The 22,177-nt window shown below is 43.2% G+C and overlaps 1 protein-coding gene across 4 annotated transcripts in view; it reads right to left on the bottom strand.

Moving 5' to 3' along the window:
* The window catches only part of LOC111072462 (protein kinase shaggy), a 59,692-nt gene that overhangs the window by 31,457 nt on the left and 6,058 nt on the right, over positions 1-22,177 (bottom strand). For 2 of the 4 annotated variants that reach the window (XM_022364361.2, XM_022364362.2), the window contains exon 2: positions 16,697-17,440. In XM_022364361.2, coding sequence (XP_022220053.2) covers positions 16,697-16,781 — 85 coding nt within the window. In that variant the 5' untranslated portion in view covers positions 16,782-17,440. Of the gene's footprint in view, positions 1-8,861; positions 9,173-13,998; positions 14,387-16,696; positions 17,441-22,177 lie in introns of those variants that run through there. The other 2 variants (XM_022364363.2, XM_022364359.2) reach the window with 2 other exon arrangements.

The raw sequence follows: 22,177 nt of genomic DNA, 5'->3' as shown, positions 1-22,177 counted from the left end.
AATTAATTAAACATAAAAATGTGAATGGGCCACTCTCTCGACCACTCAACGAAGACAATGCAGACGATGATGGCTATGCTATGGTGATAAGATTGCCCCACAGACAGACAGGCGGACAGACAGACAGTCAGACGAACAGGGAGACCCAATTTTTCAAGTACTGCTGCACTTGCGCAATGCTCGTACTCGAACCAGGCCAGACCCGGACAAGACCAGACTAGACCGGAGACCGAGACCGTAGACAACCTTTGGATGGGGATTATTTGTTTGGAATCCCACGGCACGTGACAGACTCTGATCCGAAGGGAGGTAGGAGGTACATACATATGTGCGATTACTACTAGCAGACTATTGCTAAGTGCCAGTATCCACAAAGCGAGTGTTTGGCTCGGGCAAACTGCAAATGCAATTGTCCCAGGAGGGCGGTAAATGAATTTGACATATAAATACGAACCATCAGCAACGTTGTGCTAATTGTGGATCAACAGAGCAGAGAGCCAGTGGAAAAATACCCCCTGTCTGTTGTAGGGGAGTAAGCAGAGCAGGCAGCAGAGTACGGTATGCCATATTATTGATAGCGGAAGGGTAATCAATGGACCCCGCCAAAAAAAAAAAATAAAAAAAAAGTAAGCGAAGCCATTATTTTTTTAATATGCACCATCATCACCCACCCTCCCTCTCCCTCTCGCTCTCTTTCTCTCGCTGTTTGCCAATGCTTTTGTGTGGCACGCTAATTCAATTTGCACGCCAACAAGATGGAAAGAGATAGCCACACACACACACACACGCCCCAGAGAAAGACAGAGAGAGAGAGGTAAAGCAATAGAGATGTGCTAATTGCGCGGTCTCCCACTCGCTAACCGTCAAAGATTCGCAACGAAACGGAACGAAAAGAAATAGAAACAGAAACAGAGAGAAATACCAGAAATTAGGGGGTCACCCTTACGTACCGAAGCCTGTATACCCTTGCAGACAACAGTTAAATATTTATATATCAAGTAAAGTTTTTTGATTTTACATTAATTAACATAAATCGAAAAATATTCCAATATGTCAGTAGATTAATTACGCTATTGCTAATGACTCTGCATGTGTTCTACCCATGAGATATGCTTCTCCAACTTGATTCAGTCGAAAATGCTCCGTTCTTGGCATGGCAAGGCAAGGCAAGGGTACTCGTTCGTTCGTTCCGACAGTTTCGTGTTCCGTTTCACATTGTTGTGCAGTAGACTGGAAATTTTTGGCGAGTGGTGAACAAAAATCTCACAACGAAGGGTGAAGCGATAGTGGGAATGGACTTGCCTAGCCTAGCGCTGGTAAACGGGGTTCCTTACAGGTAGGTGAGAAGAGGAGAGCAGAGAGGAGCGGTGCTATTTCTTGGTCATGCGATAATTTTGTTAGACGCCACGCGCCGCTGATTAAATGCCTTTCCCCCACAGCACGCGCCACGCCCCACCATTCCACCATTCCACCTTCTACACCCCCTTTCCAGTCATTCAACAATCCGTCCTGAACCCATCGTTTAGCAAATTTGCATTTAAAAATAGCCCCAAAATCAAGTGATAAATATTGAGTAGGGTGGTAATCGGGGGGCGCTACGAGGGATGTGCAATGAAAATGGACTTTGGTGTCTATTTTTGGACTTGAATTCGTTTTGTTTCATTTCGATTGTTGATCGACTATTTGGCGTCTGCCTGCTAATCGGATATAACACCCAAACGAAACGAAATGAAGTGGCAACTGGAACACACTCCATTCCATTTTCACCATTCCAATCTGGAGCTATTCCAAGGCAAACCAGTATTGAAACAGCGGCATGAAGCATGGAACTGCCAGTAGTGTTCCGTTCCCCACACAAATCAATCACAAATCAACTTTAACTTTGCAACTTTCGAAATGTTTTTAAACGCTTTTAATTAGATTTTTTTATTGTTTTTATTGTATACCCTCTTCGAAAGTATTTTCATTTTTATTAGATGTTTTGTAACACATACATATGTATATGTATGTATAATTAAGACTCCCTGCTCCACCCCCAAGAACTTAATGGAAACATTTGAAAAGAAAAATCCATTTATATTTATTTTTTTATTTTAAAATAAAAATTAGTAGCTGAAAAAAGCCAACTTCGGCGTGCAAGAGTAAACGTTTTAACTCTTTCTTTCTAGCCTTCAGTGGTCAGCGGTCGATAAACGGCCTTGCGCTGTGTAGTTTAAGTTTCAGTGGCAAGTGGCAGGAGTAGGGTGGGAGTTACAGACTTGTTTCGGCCTGGCCAACTGGCCTCGGCATGCCACGTCACGTCACGCCAAGCCACCAACACCACCGACAAAAGAGCCGCAAAATAGTCAAAGCCAAAGCCGAATTCAAAACCTCATATCCAGAGTGTTGCAAATTTTGTATTTACAGTTGAACCGCTAAAGGTCAAGTCAACTAAATGCTATACAATCTACAAATCGATATTATCTAGATCTGGGTGCTGATTTACTTCAGATCTGTGTGCTTATGGCACAGAGGGATGGTAGCGAGGGAACGAGTGAGAGTGGGGAAGAAAGTTGAAATGTCTTTCCGCGTATCCACATTCCCGCATAAATTAAAAGAACTTCCGCGAAATCAGACGAAACAATACATCCGAGAACCGATTCGATTCGATGACATTTCCATGTAAACACACAATTCTATATTATCATTATTTCTATATTAAATTAATCCATTGATCGTTAGAATGGAATTCCGAATGTTCCATAAATTTGGTGAGAATTTTTCAAGGTTTCCATTGATGGCATGAGAACAGTTTCAACAGTTTCTTTTGTGGAATGGAACAAAAAATGCCGCTTTTAGGACTTGCAATTTGCTTTCCCGCAACAAAATGGAATGGAACAGCGCGTGCTATTCGAATTATGTGGGTGGGTATAGTATGTGTGTGTTTATTGCCCATTGGACACCATGCCGCTTCGTGTAATGTCGAGTCGTGTCGTGTCGTGTCGTGTCGTGTAAGTCTCGTTTCCGTTTCCTGCGCTGCCACTCTCAAGCTTTGCCCTAACCCCCATCCATGTATTGTCATCGTTATTGCTGGTATTATTTTTATTGCACATTGAGGTAAACAAAAAAATGCTAATTGAACGATAACAGCACCGCGAAGCAGCAAGTTGTTGTATGAGACAGTGTCTGTCTCTTCGAGTACAGTGCGTATTGAAAACGGTAAGGTGGATCGGTCGTTTCGTTAAAGAAAGACAACAATTATTCTCTAAATTATCCTGATTCAATTCAATTCAAAAATTATATATCTTTCTCTAGTTCTTAAAGGACACAAAAAAAAACAAGAAAATGCATTTATGTAATCTAGCTTTTAATGCATTTTTCAATTGTATTTATTTTAGGGAGCATCGTTTTTTGTATCGCACTGTTTTACCCCACACTCCACGCGAACTAATCGAATATCGGGAAAGAATTACATATATGTATAAATATTAATGTATACAGTATATATGTATGTCTGTATGTTGTTATTATTGGACTGCACTGGTTTTTGTGCCATTGGCCGTATTCAGTATTTTTGTCGAACAACATTTCTGGTTAACAAAAATGCGACGGTATTCGTCTCTGTCTCTGCCTCTGCCTGCCTGATCTGACTCTCATTATAGCCAGAGAAGACCCCCCCCTCGCTACTCCTTTTTGGGAACCCCAAAAATGGGCGTGAGAAATTGTCAGACCAATTAAATATCAAAGTATTTTTTTTTTGATGAGATGTAGTACATATTCAGAGCGTAATGTAAGTGTACCATTTTTTTTACATGTATGTAAATCATAGCTTAACAAATACGTGAGACGATTTCCAAGCCTCTCGCCTCCTCTTTTTTATCCACTGTTTACCCAACGGAACTAAGAGAGAGCTGGGTATGTATGGGTGTTTTTGTTAGGACTGCCGGTGTGCCGTATGTTTTTGTCGAACAACATTTCTGTTACACAGCCGGTATTCGCGACAGTCAGCCTGACTGTGTCGTCAGCCAAGATCCCATTTGAGAGTCCCAATGGGAAAATGGTCACACCAATTAGATATCAAAGATTTTTTCGACGCACATTAGACCAAGACCATATATGTATGTTTGTAAACAAATACGTGAGCGTCCAGATCGAATCGGTTCGATCGGGCTATTGGTATTATAATGAGCGGAAAGATGAGAAGCACCAATGAGATGGCACGCTGAGGGCAGAGGGCGCAGGTGGCAGCGGACTGCTTTGATTTTTCTGTTTATGAGCGAATCAAATGCAAATAATGCTGCTTCCACTGCTGCTGCTGCTTCTGATGTTGCGCGAACGTCTTGCATTTTTGGCCCCCAAAAAGCTTTCCAGTGAGGCATGCCCAGAGAGAAATAGAGAAAGAGAGAGCTTTCACTTACTGTTACTTCTGTTGTTACTTCTCATTTCTTACGCTTCTTTCCTCTCTTCATTCGGCCTCCTATAGTCTCAACTGCCTTGAACCATTGACACAATTAAAGCGTGGGAGGGTTTGGCACCCCCCTCAACATAGAGAGAATCGGATAGCTAAACATAGAGAGAGAGAGAGAGAGATCGCAAAACGGTATATGCAGTAGGAGATGGTGGGGGTACAATGGGAAAAGGAGAGGTGGGGTATATTGAAGATTGGCAAAAAGGGGGAGCACAAAAATAATTGATATGTAAATCTATATATGTATATTTTTTAGGCATCTCATCGTTAAACTTCCGCGAATCACTAGTGGCGCGCCAGTGGAGTCGTTTCTGTAACGAATGTGTCCGTTCGCTTATGGACAATTTGAACGCATTTGCATTGCCAAGAAACACGAGGGGGGTGTCGTATCAGGTCATTGGCGAAGAGGTCGTTCGAAAGGAGAATCAATGAAGAGTGTAAGACACAAAATTTGCGAAAAACTAAACAAAAGCGAATGAAAACAAAAAAAAAAAAGATTAAAAAAAACGAAGAAGAAAATTAGCACATGTCCCCCTCTCTCTCTCTCTCTCTCTCACTGTCTGTCTCTCTGTTTCTCGAAAGTGTACATTTATGTAGACTTAAGTGTGTGTGTGTGTGTGCAAATATTTCTTCGTCTGTGCTATTTTTATAAGAAATACAAAAAGAAACTGAAGCGAAAGAGCGCGCAAGAGCAACGGGGCAACACTGCCTCTGGCGGGGGCACACACACACACCACTCGCCCCAAAAGAGGGAAGGGCGTTGGGGCGCTCTGCGAAAGGAGAAGGGTAAGAAGACGAAGTGCGCTGCAGAGCAATGCGGGCCCCGGCCCCGGCACAGTTCATGCGAATTTTTTTTGGGAATTTTCCACTGGCCAAGCGCGGCAAAGCAATGCCGCGCGCCACAACAGACAGACGACGACGACGACGACGCCGTCGCAGCCGCTGCTGCCGCCACCAACAATATGAACGCGAAAGGAAAGCAGACTATCCGAAGCTTTTGATACCCTTTAAAACGATGGAACCTACGAATTGTATCAACATAAAAAAAACTGTTTCGGAATACAAAAAATAACAAACATTTGGGTGGGCTCAATGGCCCAAGCATGAATTTGTAGATTATATCCATCGATGGTAACGCCAACATTCCCCAGTAAGGCTTATAATCTCCAGATAACAATATCAACTTTTCTTGTTAGCTGTTCGTTCGCTGTACAAATTTCCCATAAGCGAACGGAACTGATTGTGGTATGCAATAATAATGCTTTCTGCTTCCAGAAAGGGTATTGGCAACAACATGAATAATTCACTTTTGGCCCAAGCACACACACACACACACACACAGAGTGTGCACCCGAGTGTGTGTGTGTGTGGAGTGCATATTTCAACATTGTCGCACAAGCAAATAAGGAATTGCATGCACGTAGAAGAGACAACAACAAGACCCCACTACTGCCCATAAAAAGTCAAAGCTGAAGGAGACTGCTGGAGGCAGAGAGCGAGAGATAGACAGAGAGGGAACACAGAAGGGAGGGGGTGGCTAGGGTAGGGAGGGGAGTGTAAATAGTTGCAGAGGAGCGGTAAGGGAAGGTTAGTTGGGCAGAGCGGGGAGCAAAGTGGGAACAGAGCTTGAAAATAGAGGGGAATGAGAAGATAAAAGCAGAGGAGTTGAGTTGAGTTAGGTTGAGATACATATGTGGCATCCATATGAGGCAAAGTGAGCAGGGGGAGGGTATGCGAAGAGTGCTTGCGAGAGAGAGAGAGAGAGCTTCCAGCAGCACCAATTAGCGCGCAGACGCAGCCGCAGCCGAAGCACAGCAGCAAAAACTGGTTTGAAGACGACGCCGCTTCGCCACTTGTTGCTGTCAGATGGGAACCAAAGAGCAAGTGAGATGGAGAGATTGCACAAAAAAAAAACTTTTCCATTGATGAATTTTTGTGTGTTGTTTGTTGCATTACAGCGCTTCGTGGACCGTGGGTGCATTTGGGTGACATTAAGATAAGAAATATAGACCCTCAAAACGACAAACGAAAAAAGAATTGGTAAAGAAAAAGAGAGCCTTCCAGAAGATTCTCTTCCCCATGTGTACCCCACAGTAGGCAGAGAAGATGAATGGCCAAATATTCTTTCATGTCTAGTCTATACAAAATCCACAACTTGATAGCTAGTCCATTAAATGTAGAAATTGGGCATGAATGGGAGTATCTTTCTAGAAGATTCGAATTTCCCCATCAATTTTTGATTTTCTTCAGATTTCCATCACTGTACAAACTTTACATTATTTTCATCCGATCTCCTCTTTTGGGAACGATCCATTGATGATCTTAAAGGGACCTTTGAGACACCTTTGAGACACCTCTCTCTCTCTATTGACGGTCCCCTAAACATTTCACAATCCATTGAAACCATAAAGTATCTGGAGTAGATTGGTTGGTTTTTTAGTTTTTAACAAAATAAACATTTAATTTGGCTACTTTTTGTCTTTTTTTCAATTTTATATCGTTTTGCTTTATACGCTTCGAGGCAACAGCAGCAGGCACTTTTAGAAATTGAATTTTATGGAATTTGTGATTAGTGGCACATTACACTGTCCCACAACTTCGTACACTGAACAACAAAGATCCGAACAACAACAAAAAAAAATATTAAAAAAAATTGTAAATTTGTTTTGGTGTTACACTTTTTTTTAGTTCTCATTCGTCTTACACGATTTTTGTATTACACTTGTATTTGTTTTTCCTGCTTCTTCTTTCAAACACGCTTCTTTTGATTACACTTCTCCGTTCCCCCTCCCCCTCTTTCTTTGCCGACAAATTCTTTTTCTAACACAAAACTTTTTTTTTTTTTGGCCACAGGAACGGAACGAAACGAAATGGAACGATACGATACGATACGAAACGAAGCTGACGGAGAAAAGTGTGCGGCGCTTGCTCGGTAGATGCGACACGATTGAAACACGATTCGGTGAGACGAAGAGCCAAAAACCAAAACCAAAGCCATAGCCCCACCGCTTCACCAACAGCAGAAGCAGCAGCCAGCAGGCAGCAGACCAACGTCAGCGTCAGCAAAAGCCCCAGCAGGCAGCAGCAGCAGAGCTGGCGCTAAATGCGTACGTGTCTGTGGGTGTGTATGTGTGTGTGCATGCGTGAGAGCGTGGGGCGTGCGCAAGGTGTATTTGTACAAGGTGCGGCGCGATTACACTCATTGCTCGTAATTACCTTTTCTAATGAAGAAGATACATGTACGGGGAGCGCTGTTTGGAGACAGCTTTACCTTATTTTAATACACTTTGGGTGTGCGTGTTCGTTTAATTCACATTGAGATGCCTGCCTGCATGTGTTTGTGTGTGTTCGTGTCGGAGCATTGAACGTTCTGAAGAACCGAAAAATATGGATCCGCAAGTAGGCGAGCGAGAGAGAGGCAAGAGCTGGCGCTCACACGTCAAAATGAGAGTGCAAAAAGAAGAGAACGAGAGAGAGCAAGAATTTCTAGTTCGTGGCCCAAGAAACAGCTTATTTGCAAGCAGTGCATGCCGCTATCTGTCTGTCTGTCTGTGTGCTGGCTGCACCGGTAAATGGCGTGGCGTCCGTCTGTGCGTGGACTTATTGTACATATGTATCCAAAAATTAGGTAACGGACAGACACAACGAGCGGCGGCGGCGTCGTCGTCTGCCGATGATTCAACAAGAGAAATATGCGAGGGAGTCAGAGAGAGGACATGGCAGGGCAGAAGCGGGACAGACACGACGCGACCAGAAAAATGTGTACCCTCTCTCCATTACTTCGCCTGCTTCTCGGTAGTGGGCGAGGTGTGGGGGCGGGCCGACCACTTTACTGAGTTCCGCCCAAAAGTATGCATCAAAATCCTGTTCGTTAGTTTATCTTTCATTAAAGGGCGGGGGGAGTCCTATGGAGAGCAAAAACAGTCGAAAAAAAAAAACTGAAAACCGTTCGCTGTGCCAGCAATACTTGTCAGTTATTTACGTTAGTAAATTGTATTTTAGATCGAATTATAACTCTTGGAAAGGAAGTCCCGTTGACATCATTGTGTAATATGCTTAAGAGTTTCAGAATTATTACGAAAGTTGTGGCGTTCAATAGATCCATTAGACAATAAGAATTCGCAACTGATGGAATCGCGATTCTTGAGGCCAGACTAGGAATCAGCCAGAAGGGGCTGATACCACGGGTGGGGGCGGGTGTAGTAGTTATGAATAGACTTTCGCTGGCTTACCCTTGGATATAACCCAATTGGGTTAACCTCAACCTCACGATTACAGATAACAGATAAAAACGGATCTTCAACTTACCTGCAAAGAGAGGTGGAAAAAGAAAGAGAAAAATATGATTATTGTAATGGATATTGATTTGAGAATATATTAATTTGGGGAGGGAAGGGGACACTGGGACACTGACTATTCATTGCCTGCACGAACTGTTTTTCCACGTAATATCTATCGGGGTTCTTGTCATCCGGAGTCTTGATCGCCAGTGTGCCACCAAATTTGGTGGTATTTGATGGCCCACCACCCATTTTCAGCTTAATATCACGTGCTTTTGGCCCCGCCTTTTTTTGGCTGGTCGTTCCATGTTCGGGCGGCAATAGTTTGGACATCGATTGCACTGGAACGGATTGATTCGGCTGTATCGATTTCTTTCTATTTTCTCCATACATTTTGGCCATCTTTTGATTTCGCTGCATTGTTTTCATGTTGTTTTCTGTTCTGGGTCTGTTTTTCGTGGATGTTGTGGGTTGGATTGCTAATTCTAGAAATCTATCTATTGTTTAGATTATATGTGCCGTTGTGATTGAAATTTATATAGATTTTGTTGACGAAAATTTTGGCATATAATGCATGAAATGCTCTGCTTTTATGCATTGCATATTTCATTCATTTTAATTTTTCTAGGATCCTGGCAGGCTGGAAAAGCTTGGAAGCTTGGAAATTTCCCAAAGGAATATCTGACAAAAGAAATAGCTGTGGAAATAGAGAGGACCCCAGTAAGTGAATTATGTAATATATTGCCAGCCCTATAATCATTGATTTTAAGTAACCCATATCGGTCATCGGAATGTTTACCCCCCTTCAACTTATTGTAGTTACACGGAGGCCCACCAACCCCCAACCATATAACTTTAGGACTAATAAGACGCATTGGGGGCGGCCACTTATCTGGCCCCACGAAACCGACGTACGTTGGTATTAGTCGTGATACCGTCAATTGAGACGGGATTAGTCCGTAACACAAGGGCCCGGCCCACAAGGGGGCCCCCGCCTGATCGGGAAGGGTATCCACGAAATAAATATACATTTCTGCAGCAGCAGCGGGGGAAAAAAAGGTACGCAAGCAGCGCTGTTAGCAGCAAAAGTTCGCTGCATTTGCGCCGCTCACTTTGACGCTTGGAATGCGCTCATCCGCACCCGCGCACCCTCTCTCTCACTCCCGCTTCCCGCTCTCATGCTTTAATCACCTCACCACCTGCTCATCCTCTCTCTACCTCTCTGTCTCTCTCTGTGGCCTATGTGGGTCATTATCTTGTTTACGCCAAGTGACGACGACAACAGCGACCGCGACGTCGATGACGCAGCAGCGCCAGCGTAGCAAGCAGTGTAGAGAGAAGAGCAGAGGAAAGGAGAGTCCAGGCAGCGCATTCAACGCACGATCCGCGAATCAAGATCGTATAGCAAAAAAAAGAGAACAAGTGAGAGGCAATGGCCGAAAGGTGTAGACAGAGAGAGAAAGAGATGCAATGGCCAAAACACTGAGACAGAGAGAGAGAGAGAGAAAGATGCAGCAGAACGCCCACGCTATGCATGGCAGGGGGCCGGACGGCACATGGGGTGGCAGATGGCTGGAGATGGAACGACCTGAAGCCACGCACAGATGTTTTGGGCATTCCAGGAGGGAGATTCAAGGCCAAATAAACAGAAATAGAGAGAGACACAAGCCAGCAGCTAAAATTTGTGTTGATATTCGATCGAATTAAAAAAAGTCAAATGCAAATGCAAATAAATCGATAAAAGATTCCCTTGGATACCAGTACAAAAAAAATACAATAAAACAAAGTACAAAAATTTCTTCGTCTCCTCTACAAAATGCTCTTTTCTGTACATATTCCTTTAATGCGGACTTAGCTTTATAATCTGTAGCCCTATAATGAGCCAGGTCTTGCAACCAACTAATCTTCGTTTGCAATTGCACGAATATCTTCTTCGGAATCTTCGGCTGGATATGAACGAAACATTTTCTAGGCTATTTCAAGATATTTCAAGGCTTTTCAATTTGATTTCTTTATAAGTAAACAAAGTCCCTTGTAATCTGTAGCTCCCTTGGGTTTGTTTTTTTTTTATCAAAGCTTTGAATCAGCAATTTTCAATGGGGGAGAGAAGATGGATGTGGGCAGTCGCAGGAGGGGGAGTTCCCATGAATGTTATTCTAACGGCACGTTCTGGAAACTAGAAACTTTTTTGTAATTGAATCTCCCCTGGTCTCACTGTTTTCTTACGAGTAGAATGATGCCCAAGAATGAATGAATGGCCCAGTTTTTGCGTCTATTTATTTTGATTTGACCATCATGTTTGTCCTGGAAACTGTACCAGTTAGTTGGTATTGTTACTCACATAGTATTTCACTCAGTATTTGATCTAAAAAGTTATGAAATATTGCCGCCATTGCAACAACGGATATTTTGGTATTAACTGCAGTATGGTGGGCGTTGTACGTTCTCGTCTTGCAGTTGGCTCTAAACTAAATCGAAACTAATTTGAAGCCAATGCCAAAAGTTCCTAATTCCCTTTGGTTGGATCAGGGTCGTAGGTCAGGGGACGAACTCGTTTAATTTCAAAGATAATTGAAGCAAACTTTACACATTGCAATTTGGTGTGGAATGCTTTTACTTTTGTGGGTCAGAGTCGGATTTAATCAAAATAGAATTACTATGTCCATCAGAGCTGTCAGGGGGGGGCTGAGAGGCGATCGATTCGGTCTCGGAAAGGTTCACTTCGCTGCTCTTCCACCGCCATTAATTATGTATTGTGTGATGGATTTTGGCAGTTCAATTTACTTTGGTTTTTTTTTTTAAATATCAATTGAACTTAAAAGGTAGTCGAACTGCTGCCCAGATTTGATTACTATAACTTTGTACATATGTTTGTATGTATGTACAGTGGTGCTCATAGACTTAAGCCACTGCCACTACCATAACTGTTTTCTTATACTTTTTTGAACATTTTATTTCGGCCTGAAATTTTTACTTTTGCAACACGTATTTAAGCGTTCACAGTAAAAATGACAAGTAGGAATGGGGCCATTGCTAAAGCAAAAAGGAGTATTGCGCGCAACTAAGCCACCGAGCTAAAACCAAACTTGGTTTTTTGGGGAGTTGTGCTAGCTATTTTCTAACTAAAAATTGAATACTTATACTTTCCCAAAACAATTTGACCGCTATGGCTAAAATAAACAAACCGGCAAAAGAAGCTAATATGGGAATACGACACAAATTACATTTGTAAGACTTTACATTTCGCGTGCAGCAGAATGCCATTCTTTATAAGAAACATGGAACCTGGGAAAATTCCACGTGAAAAGCCCAGAAAAACCACTTTAAACGACGATAGACGGATTGCCAAAATCAGTAAAGCCGACCGTTCTTGACTTCGACGCAAATCAGAGGTCAAATGGTGGCAGATTATGGCGTGAAGTGTCAGCTCAGACCATAAGAAGACGGCTAATGAATTCGGGTTATATGGACGCATTGCCAAAACCATTGCGCATAAAAGTTAAAAAGCGCCTCAATTCGCCACAGAGCATATTCAAAAAGGTCCCAATTTTGGAACGTTGTTTGGAGCGACGACCAGTTTAATGCTTTGGGGGATGGTAAACCAATGTACGACGTCCTCCAAACAAACAATTGGACCCCAATACGAGAAGACCGTTAAACTGGTGGCGCTCGATTAGGTCTGGGGCGTTTCACCGCATCGGCTGGCCCCAGTGAAGATAGAAGGCATTATGAACGGCAAGTAGGCACCTATTAACAATTTATCTGAGAGCCGATAATGCCACTTGCCTGGAATTCAACAGGACAACGACCCGAAACACACCAGCAGATAGCAAGTCGTGGCTACCAAGAGGCAATCAAGTTTGGGCCACCGAGCCCCGACTAACCCAAGAGAACGGGGGCTAAACAAGCGTTGGCCAAACCAGCAAATAAAACGATTGTGGGATTGAGGGTGGGATCACCCTCAACAGGCGCACGCTTGTGGATTCATGCCAAGCGTGGCGTAAGCAGAAAGGTCATCCCACTCAATATTAAAGTAAATTTGTTAGTATAGGGGATTACTTTTTAAACCATTTTTTCCAGGTGGCTTGTATGTGAGAGGCATTGGGAGGCAATAAGTTTTCGTTGATATATATTTTTATAATTTGGTTATTCTTCTATTAGAACCTGATATATATAATGTGACACCAAAATTGGGCGGTACTTTTTTTTTGTTTTCTGGTGGCTGTGGTGTTTGGCACCACTGTACATACATATGTACACATGCATTATCCCATCCCGAAGCCTGACTTTCTTTCTTCATACAAACTGGATTATGCACTAATTTCTTTTTGTTTGCTAAATTATTAATAAATATTAATTAAATGTTGTGCTCGATTCTGATATTTTTAGATGCTCGGAGATGCGAAGAGATTCAGTTTTTTCTTCTTGTTTTTTTTTTTGTTTGCAGCGCCAGAGAGTGTGAGAGAGCCCCCAGCCCAGAGAGTTTCATCTCGTTCTCGCGTGCTGTACTGTTTTTTGCAAGTGGAGATGAATCGCACTCGCGCTCACGCTATTTCTCTTTCTCTGTGAGTGTGTGTGTTTTTGCACAAGGTGTATTTATACAAGGTATGGCATTACTCCTATTTTTGCAACATTCGATTCGATTTTAGAAACAGAATATCACGTCACCAGACCAGTGGAAGCCCCCATACTCCGTGACTTCAATTTAACTTTTGTGGTACAGTGGAAGTTCGGAAACTAGAACCCCCGCAAATAAGAACTGTCAAGAAATTAGAATCGGGCATTTTATTGCATTGGCGATTTTGGAAGAATTTGTTTTTACCTGCACAGTTTTACCTTTTCGATTGACTTAAAAATATAAAATAATTCGCTTGTAGAAATGTGTACCCCAGGAATAAAGTGGTTCTAATTTCCGAACTTCCATTGTATACCCAAAATGTGGTGTAAAAAGATACATTCGAGATGAAGCCTTATAAGTTAAAATGCTGGAAATGAGTAACAAAACGGGGTCTCTGAGGAGCTGATTAGCGTATCAAATAGAACATGCGAACTAGCGCGAGAGGAGCACTCCGCTCTGGAAATGTGCCTCACCGTGTCAATAATACACCTTGCTCATGTTTTTTTGCTTTGCTTTTTGCCGTTTCTCCAACACACACACACCCACAGTGGTGAGAGTAGCGTTTAGTAAGTTTTTTGGGGCTATCTCTCTCTCTCCTCCCCCTGCCCGTACCTTCTCTACTGTACAGTACATTACACTTCACTTCTCTTTACCTTCGAACAGCGAACTGCGATTGACCAACATGCTAGACGCCTTCGTCAGCCGTAGAAACCAGCAGTAGAAACGAAAGAACAGAAATACGCTGGGCAGCGACGCCACTGTGCTGTCACTGCGCTGCTGCTGCTGCTCCGGTGTGGGGGGTGTCGTTGTTCAGATGCGCCGGGTGTCGTCCGAGAGGGGCTGGGGCTGGGTGTTGTGCTGTGTAGGCAGCTGACCTTCTTTCTCTCTTTCTCGTGTATGCTTTTTCTTTTCTTTTTGTTTTTCTGCAGCAAAAAAAAAAACGCGAGAACTTTGTTAGCGGCAGAGGGCCAGCGTCTGCGGCAACGTCAGCGCCAGCAGCGCAGTCCTGTAGGGCACCGTCGGGCACACACGACGAAACGCCTATACACGCAAACACACACACACGCAAAAAAAAAACACGAGAGCCCGAACAGGCACACACACACACACACGCGCGCGCTCTCGTGAGCGCTGGGGTGTGGGGCCAGCAGGGGAATACACAGCCCACAAATAAAACAAAAAAAAAATAGCACTATTTCTTGAGCAGGAAAGCCGTTTACTGGTACTGCTGCTGCTGCGGCTGCCTTTGCCCCACACACTATTCTATCAATAAATTTCTTTTAAAAATCACACACATAAATGTAGAGCCGCCTTGCATTGGGTGTAGCAGCGATTGCAAAAAAAAGTAATTTAAATTGAAGTTGGAAACGCGCGCGTTTTATTTATTCTGCGTTGTGTTCTCGGCTCGGTCGGCTAGGGATGTTTAATGTACATTTGGTATATCGATATATACGTTTTCTAGGACGTTATATCGATACTATTGTGCGATAAGAACGAACCTTTCTCAAGAACAGCCAAGTTAGCACAATTTTCTGTAGTTTCGTTGTCTGCAAATGCTCAGTTTTGCGTTTCATGAGCGCTACTAAAATATTGTGTCGTTTTCGCTTCGAAATGAAAAAAAAAAAAACAACACGCACACAGCCACAGAGATCGAAAGAGAGAGAGAGACGGTAACAGCGACAACTATAACTGTATGCAATGACAGCAGTCAGCGGCTGTGTTCGGATTCAAAGCCGAAAAGAGAGCGAGAAAACACACACATACACACAGACAGACAGATGAGGCAGGCAGAAGTAACCACAAGGTGTATCTATGCAAGGTAAGGAAGAGCGGCAATGCCAAACCATCTCACAGCGCGAGCGGGAGAGCCAGCCAGAGAAGAGACTGAGAGAGAACGAGTACGAGACAGCAGGTCGCGCGTGAGGTGAAAAAACCTCTGCGCGGGTATGAGGGTATTGCTGTATCTGCATCTGTGTGTGTGTGTGTGGCTGGCATGCGCGTCACTCGACGTCGTCGCCGTAGTTGTAGTTCGCCGCAGTCACCATGCGGCGACGATGATGATGACTGTATCTGCTGCCTGGCACAGTGGAGTGGAAGGGGAACGATTGCATCTGCATACCACTGTGCACCACCACACACCAAGTGGCAAATTGGAATTTGAGAGCGAAGAGCGGCTATAGAATTATATATACATATGTAGATTTAATGAGAAGTACGAGCAGAATGATATTGAGAGAGCCAGCGGACAGAGAGAGTAACTAAAAAAACCGATTACTGATTAAGAGATAGATTGTTGCCTCACCTTGCACCAATACACCTTGATGCGAGCGTATCTCTCTGTGTGTGTGTGTTTGTGTGCGAGAGTGTTAGGGTATCGGGGACGAATACCGACAGTGGGCCGCACAGGTGGGCGCACATTCGTGCGTTGCGAACAAAACGCTGATAAGAAAAAATAAGGCAATAGCCGATTTCCTTTAAAACAAAAATAAAAGGAGGGCATATCATTTTTATTATGCCCTTCCAACGAAACAGAAGGAAGATTGAGAATTTTTTAATCAATTGATCTGGATAACTACTAGACCGAAAGTATAATTCAACCCCATTGAGTTTCTCTCATTTTTTCGGTGATTGATTGGGGGAAACTTCTCAAGTGATTGCATTTGAGGATCGGAAGATGCTGCAGGTGGTACAAGTGTGTGCTGTGGTGTAGCACACTTTTGGGCAGACTTTAAATAACCATTGTACATTGTTTTTGCAATAACGAAAAAAAAATGCGAAACAAAGCAGGGAAAAATCTCTATTGAACACACAGACAAGTCACAGCAGCATTCAGTCAAATAAATGCCATTCGTTGTTCATTCCTAAAGCAATGTATTCATGTTAAAAATCTGTTTGCCAATCGGCGCTTCTCCACTGGACGACACGCGCCCGACCTAACTTTTTTCTACAAGCAGCTGTCAGCTGATATTTAGTCCAATGTGACAATGTGAAATATAAATCCATTGCACATATATAAATATATACGTATGTGCATAAACGGGTCTGAAAAGGTATAGAGTGGATCAGGGGTGGAGCTCTTTGCACCGTATCACTGCCATTTTTTATCTATTAGGTGGGGAACGACTACAGTCTATCCCCAGCATTCTTTCAGTCTCCAAACAAATTATATAGTAGACGAGGCTTGGGTCAAAACTAAAAATCTCACCTTCTCCAGGACAAGGAGGAGATCCCGGTATGCTTCCCTCAAAAAAAAAAAATGGATATCATTTGTGATAGATCGGACGATGGATACATGGATAGAGTACCGGGGGTAGGAAGATTTATTTATGTTTGTATTTATTCGGTACTTACTGCATGTTTTGACGCCTCCCAGCACCAGACTTGGTGACTGTTTGTTGCCCTCAGCAAAGGAGGAAGTTCTTGGACGACCGCTCATGGTGGTGGCGCAGCGCTGCTTGCTCTTCTGCCTCCGGTTTTCCTCTGCCTCTCTGCTGCTTCTCCTTTCTCCGTATATTTGCTGTGTGCTTTCACTTTCGGGTGATGCTGCTCTCACTCTCTCTCACACACTTTATTACCTGTTTCTGCTTCAATTAGAAAATATCTCGGCTGTTTCGGTTGCTGTTAAGATTGCGGGCAAGCCCTATTCTTATCAATGGACTTGTCCCTTGTCCGCGCACAACAAAGTGATCCGAGGGAGGAGGAGTAAGGAGCGTGTGGTGTGGAGCGTTCGGAGGGAGATCCCCAATATTAAGAATTGATAATTTTCCTCTCTCTCTATTTCCCGTTCTCTTTCTGTTTTTGTTTGGGTTTATTGCTGCTGTTGGTGAGGTGCATCCACTGCTTCCTGCACTGCTTGATTCTACTGCTCCCTCTGCTTCTTCTGCTGCTGCTGCTGATGCTTCTTCGTTCCACTGCAATGCACGGCCATGCCACGCACTTTTTGGTCTGCTCTTGTTCTGGTCTGTCTTTTGGCTTTCGATATTCTTTTATTGCTTATTCCTGTTGTTGTTGTTTCTTTCTGCTTTCTTTGTTGTTTATACACACACACACAGACACACTCGTCAAAGGATCAAAGAATTTGTAACTGTTAAACGGCTGGAAACAACATAATTAACATATGAATAAAAATGAGTTTAACGAAAAAAAAAAATTGGTAAAAACACAACACGAATTTGATGCGAAAAAAAACACAAAAAACTTGTTTTCGAAAATCGCCCGCGCGTCACGTCACGTGTCTTCTGCTTTCTGTTGTTGTTGTTGTTGCTTGCTGCTACACTGCTTCCTTATACAGAATCTCCCCTACTCTCATAACACACACACACACACACAGATGCACAGACAGAGAAACTATCTGGTTTCTTCTTCTTTCAATGGCATGCTTCGCAAGTTTTTGGTGATTTGTTTTTATTATCGTATTGTCTTTGGATGTTTGTTCTTCTTCTTTCAAATTGCACAACACTCACAAACACACACAAACACAGTCGACGACGACACGATAGGCACGACAGAACTGCAGTTAGTCCGTTATTACTGCTGCTGCTGCTGCCGCTGGTGATACTCTCTGCTTCTTTAGCTTCTTGTTACTCTTTCTCTCTCTTTTATTGGCAAACACACATCAACGTCAAGCGGAAGAAGAGAGTTGTGTGTGTGTGGGCTGCGTCCAAACTGCAATTGGAGTAAAAGAGAACAAGAAATTGGCATTTAGTTTAATTTATGTACATATGTATTGTATGTATAAAAATATATTCACATATGTATGTACATATGTATGTATATATTTTATAAGTCAATTATAAAGCTAAAACGGAAGGAAAAATAGATTCGACACTCGAAGACTTAGATACCCCCGAAGCCCTACCATTTTCTATGTTCTATTGTTCAAATGTGTGTTCATCCACGTTGCAAGTTGTCCATTCTTTGATTTTGATACTTTTTGTATGGTCTGAAATGCTTGCTTTCTATTTTCTGACAGGGTATCATTTTGAATTTCACCAGCAAACACTCTCCCGCTCTCTCTCTTTGTCTCTTTAACTTTAGGTTTATCTCTTAGTCGCCCTGTCTCGTTTTAAGGCAATAAATTGGACCGTAATTCACAAACAGATGTTAATCAAACTAAAAGAGCGAAAGAGAGCAGGGCTGTGGGAAGGCGAAAGCAGATGTGCAAAAATAACAAAAACGAGCGGGAACGACTTTATGAGCCGCGGCAAGGGCTGCGGCTCTACTTTTACACCCGATACAAATTCAGCAGTTAAATCTTATGATTAATGTAACCTATACAGACATAGCTTTGTATATCGTCTCGCATGCTGATACTGATCAAGAATATTTTGGGTGTTACCACATCGACTAAAAATATGATATATCCCTCCTAACCTCATTGAGAATCGGGTATTCACACCAACTGTCCGGTCAGTTGTTCAGTGGCGTAGTAGAGCTCACTTTTTGATGGGGGGAATTGGATAGGGGGGTTATAGCTTTTGTCTTTTCTCTTTTTGGGCGTGGCTCAAATTGATCGATCCACTTTGGGGCTGAGCCCCTACCCACCCCCTCAAACTTTTATTGCTATAAAAATTGGAGTAATAATATTAAAAGGATAACAAAAAAAAACACTGACAATTCAATTAGGCGTCGAACCTAATGGGCGGACGGCAGGCGGATTGAGTGGCTGACTAATTGACTGTGTACATTCCCCCATTCACCATATCCCCAAAGAGAGACGAACAAACGAGAGAGAGAGACAGAGAGGGCGGAGAGTGAAGAGAGAGAGCCATGGGCCGTGTGCCAATTGCAAGCGACCGCCTGACAATGACACCATTTCATTTTTAAATAGATCAACAACAACAAAAGCTCTCACTTTGCCAAAGATACTGGCAGAGAGAGAGAGAGAGAGAGAGCAAGTACAGGAGCAGGAGGGAGGGTAGCAGCAAAGAGAGCGCATAATTTATGACTCTCAACCACGCAAAAGCCGCGCCGGCCCCGGCCCCAAAAACTGCATGCAATAAATTCTATGCCAAAAAAGGGACAAATTACGATGGAGCTTCTGGAGAGGGTGCACGGTGGGGGGGCGGGCGGCAGCAGTCTCCAAGAAAGGGCTGGTGGGAGGGGGCGCATAGAAAACAGTAAGCAGAGCAAGCGAGACAGCAACAATGGCGACACACCGACGACGAGGACGCGCTGTCGTCATGCGACAACGACAACGACGGCAGCCATTTGACCCACAAAACCCAAATGCCGCAGAGTCCCCCCGTTCCGCCTTATTGGCAAACCTCTAACCTACCACCACTGCACTACCCTTTGTGTATGTGTGTGTGTGTATAGGTGTACACACTAACACACACACATCTATAGCCTTACATTTCCATTCATTCAATTAGCTCTCATTCAAAATTTGACCAAAGAAAATGTGTGCAAAAAACGAAGGGAAATGAGGCGAAGGTCGTACGTCGCCAGCACACCACCCGCCCCGCCACCCATCCGATACAGCTGTATACAGGTGTTAAAGGCAGGAGCGAAAGGGAGGGAGGCAGATAGGGTTAATGGTAATGTTAATGTTATTCCCATCTGCAAATGATTTTGATTTGATTTCTGGAAGCAGTCGACGAGAGAAAAAATCAAAAATGTATCAAAAACACATCGCAGTGCACACATTGATGCTCGGACTCGAGACGCACAAGCGAAAAGTTCGAAAAGATAATGCTCGCGAATTCAAAAACCAACATACATGTTGTGTGCATGATGCAGCAAATTGCTGATAAAGTTGACAAGAGTTGTTTTTACGTATTGTTGTTGTAGGACTCCCATATCTTATATACATTTTTCTCCAATAATTATTCCAAAATATCAGCGTGGAAAATGTATCGTGCAGAATAAGAGCAGCTTAAAGACATTTTCCATATTCCATTCCATGCCAATTTCCACCAGAAATGTGGGGGAGGGGGGTCATATTGGCTACCAGCGATGCCATCATCTATGGACACGAGAAGCTATGCGGATGGCTATCAATTATCGACCGATGGCAGGAGGGTGTGAGACTGACTGCGCCTGGCAGGCAACTCTCACAAAAAAAAAACACAAAAAACTAAATACACAAAAAAGCCAACAAAAATAAATCAATGCCCTAGCCAAGGCGACACTGGGCGCTGGAAACAGCTCGAAATCAATCGCAAAAGAAGCAGGGTGGGAGAAAAAGGGGGAGGAGGAGGAGGGCAAGTGTGGCCGCACTCCAAAAAGTATGCTATGGCATTTCCCCCAACAAACGGCAATCCCTCCTCTGCGCATACCATTCAAAAAGCAGGAGGTTGCGGGTAGGTGGGAAATCCATCAAGGTTAAAAGCGTCAAGGCAAACATTTTGGCAGCAGCCACAAGATGCCGCATGAGGAAGAGGTTTGTACATACAAATGTATGTACGAGTGGAAAAGCTCGCGGTTGACGTATTCTCTTTGACTCTTTTTTGATAACGAAGGAGAAGGGAGGGGGAGAAAGGGGACTATGATTTGTGGTGCCTTTGCAAAATAATCGTATTCAAACCAAACTGAAAACAAAGACCTGTAACTCGCGACTCAAAGCGTGCCTTTTATTGACCCTTTTTATTATTTAAATTTTTTTTTCTCTATAAACAAACAATAGCCACTCGGACACGATACTATGCTATCGCCCCTTTCGTTTGTTTATCGATCATCAAAACGCGTTGAATCAATATTATTCTACAATATTTACGGCGGGCGATATGCCATCTGGTAACCCAAAACCCTTTTGAAAACAATTTTATTGCAATTTCTACGCGCAATATAATTGAATGAGTGGCCGGCCTTGGCCTGGGGAACATTTATGAGTAGAATCTTTCCCCACGGAACCGCAACGAATCATCTAAGATTCGAAACTAATTCGAAACCAATGCCAAAAGTTCCCTATTCCCTTTGGAGCAGGGTCGCAGGTAATTGGAAGAACTCGTTTAATTTCAAAGATAATTGAAGTAAACTTTACACATTGCATTCGTGTGGCGTGGCATTCCTTTACTTTTATGTCTCTCAGAGTCGGATTTAATCAAAATGGAATTGCTGTGTCCATCAGAGCTATCAGGGGAGGGAAGGGAGGTGATCGATGCGGTCTTCGAAGTGAACCTGTTCATTCAACTCCCCTTCCACCGCCATTAATTATGTATTGTGTGCCTGTACCATTTCATTTACTTTTGGCAGTTCAATTTCACGTTAGTTTTTCGATTTCGATTTTAATTGAATTTAAAACGGAGCCATATACATATGTATATACTATATTTGTATATATATACATATATGTATGTAAATATGTACCTATACCTTCTACCCACTCTTTCATGGTGTTAGCCCCCCAATATCTGTTTGTCGCCAATATGGTTTTATTTTTAGGCAAAAGGGGGCCGGGTCCAATGGGTTCTCGCCCCCGCAGCAACAAAAGCTGCTTCTTTACCGCACGTCACGAATTCCTCGGGCCCCACACCTCTACCCCACCACACCCCACCCCACCACCACTCTTTTCCCGCATTTCCCTCTTGGCATATTCAACTCTTCTCGCCGGCTATTTTCGCGTGCTTCTCACACGTATTTTTAGTTGCTTTATTTATTGATACACGCGCCCCAATCAACTCAGCACAAGAGAAGGAGAAGTGCAAGAATCCTTTGCGTGTTTTCCCATTTTTTGTTCTCCTTCTCATTCTTATTTTTCCATCTATTGTATGATTGAATTTCGGTAAACATTCATTTCGGTATAATTTCACCATGAGAGACAGTGGGGCGACTGGGGGGATAGCGAAAATACGTCAATGAAAACAAATTGTGGCATATAACTCCGAATTT

This window comes from Drosophila obscura, unplaced genomic scaffold, assembly GCF_018151105.1.
Source record: "Drosophila obscura isolate BZ-5 IFL unplaced genomic scaffold, ASM1815110v1 contig_165, whole genome shotgun sequence".
Lineage (NCBI taxonomy): Eukaryota > Metazoa > Arthropoda > Insecta > Diptera > Drosophilidae > Drosophila > Drosophila obscura.
Note: the sequence above shows the minus strand (reverse complement) of the source record. Positions and strands in the feature narration are given on the sequence as shown.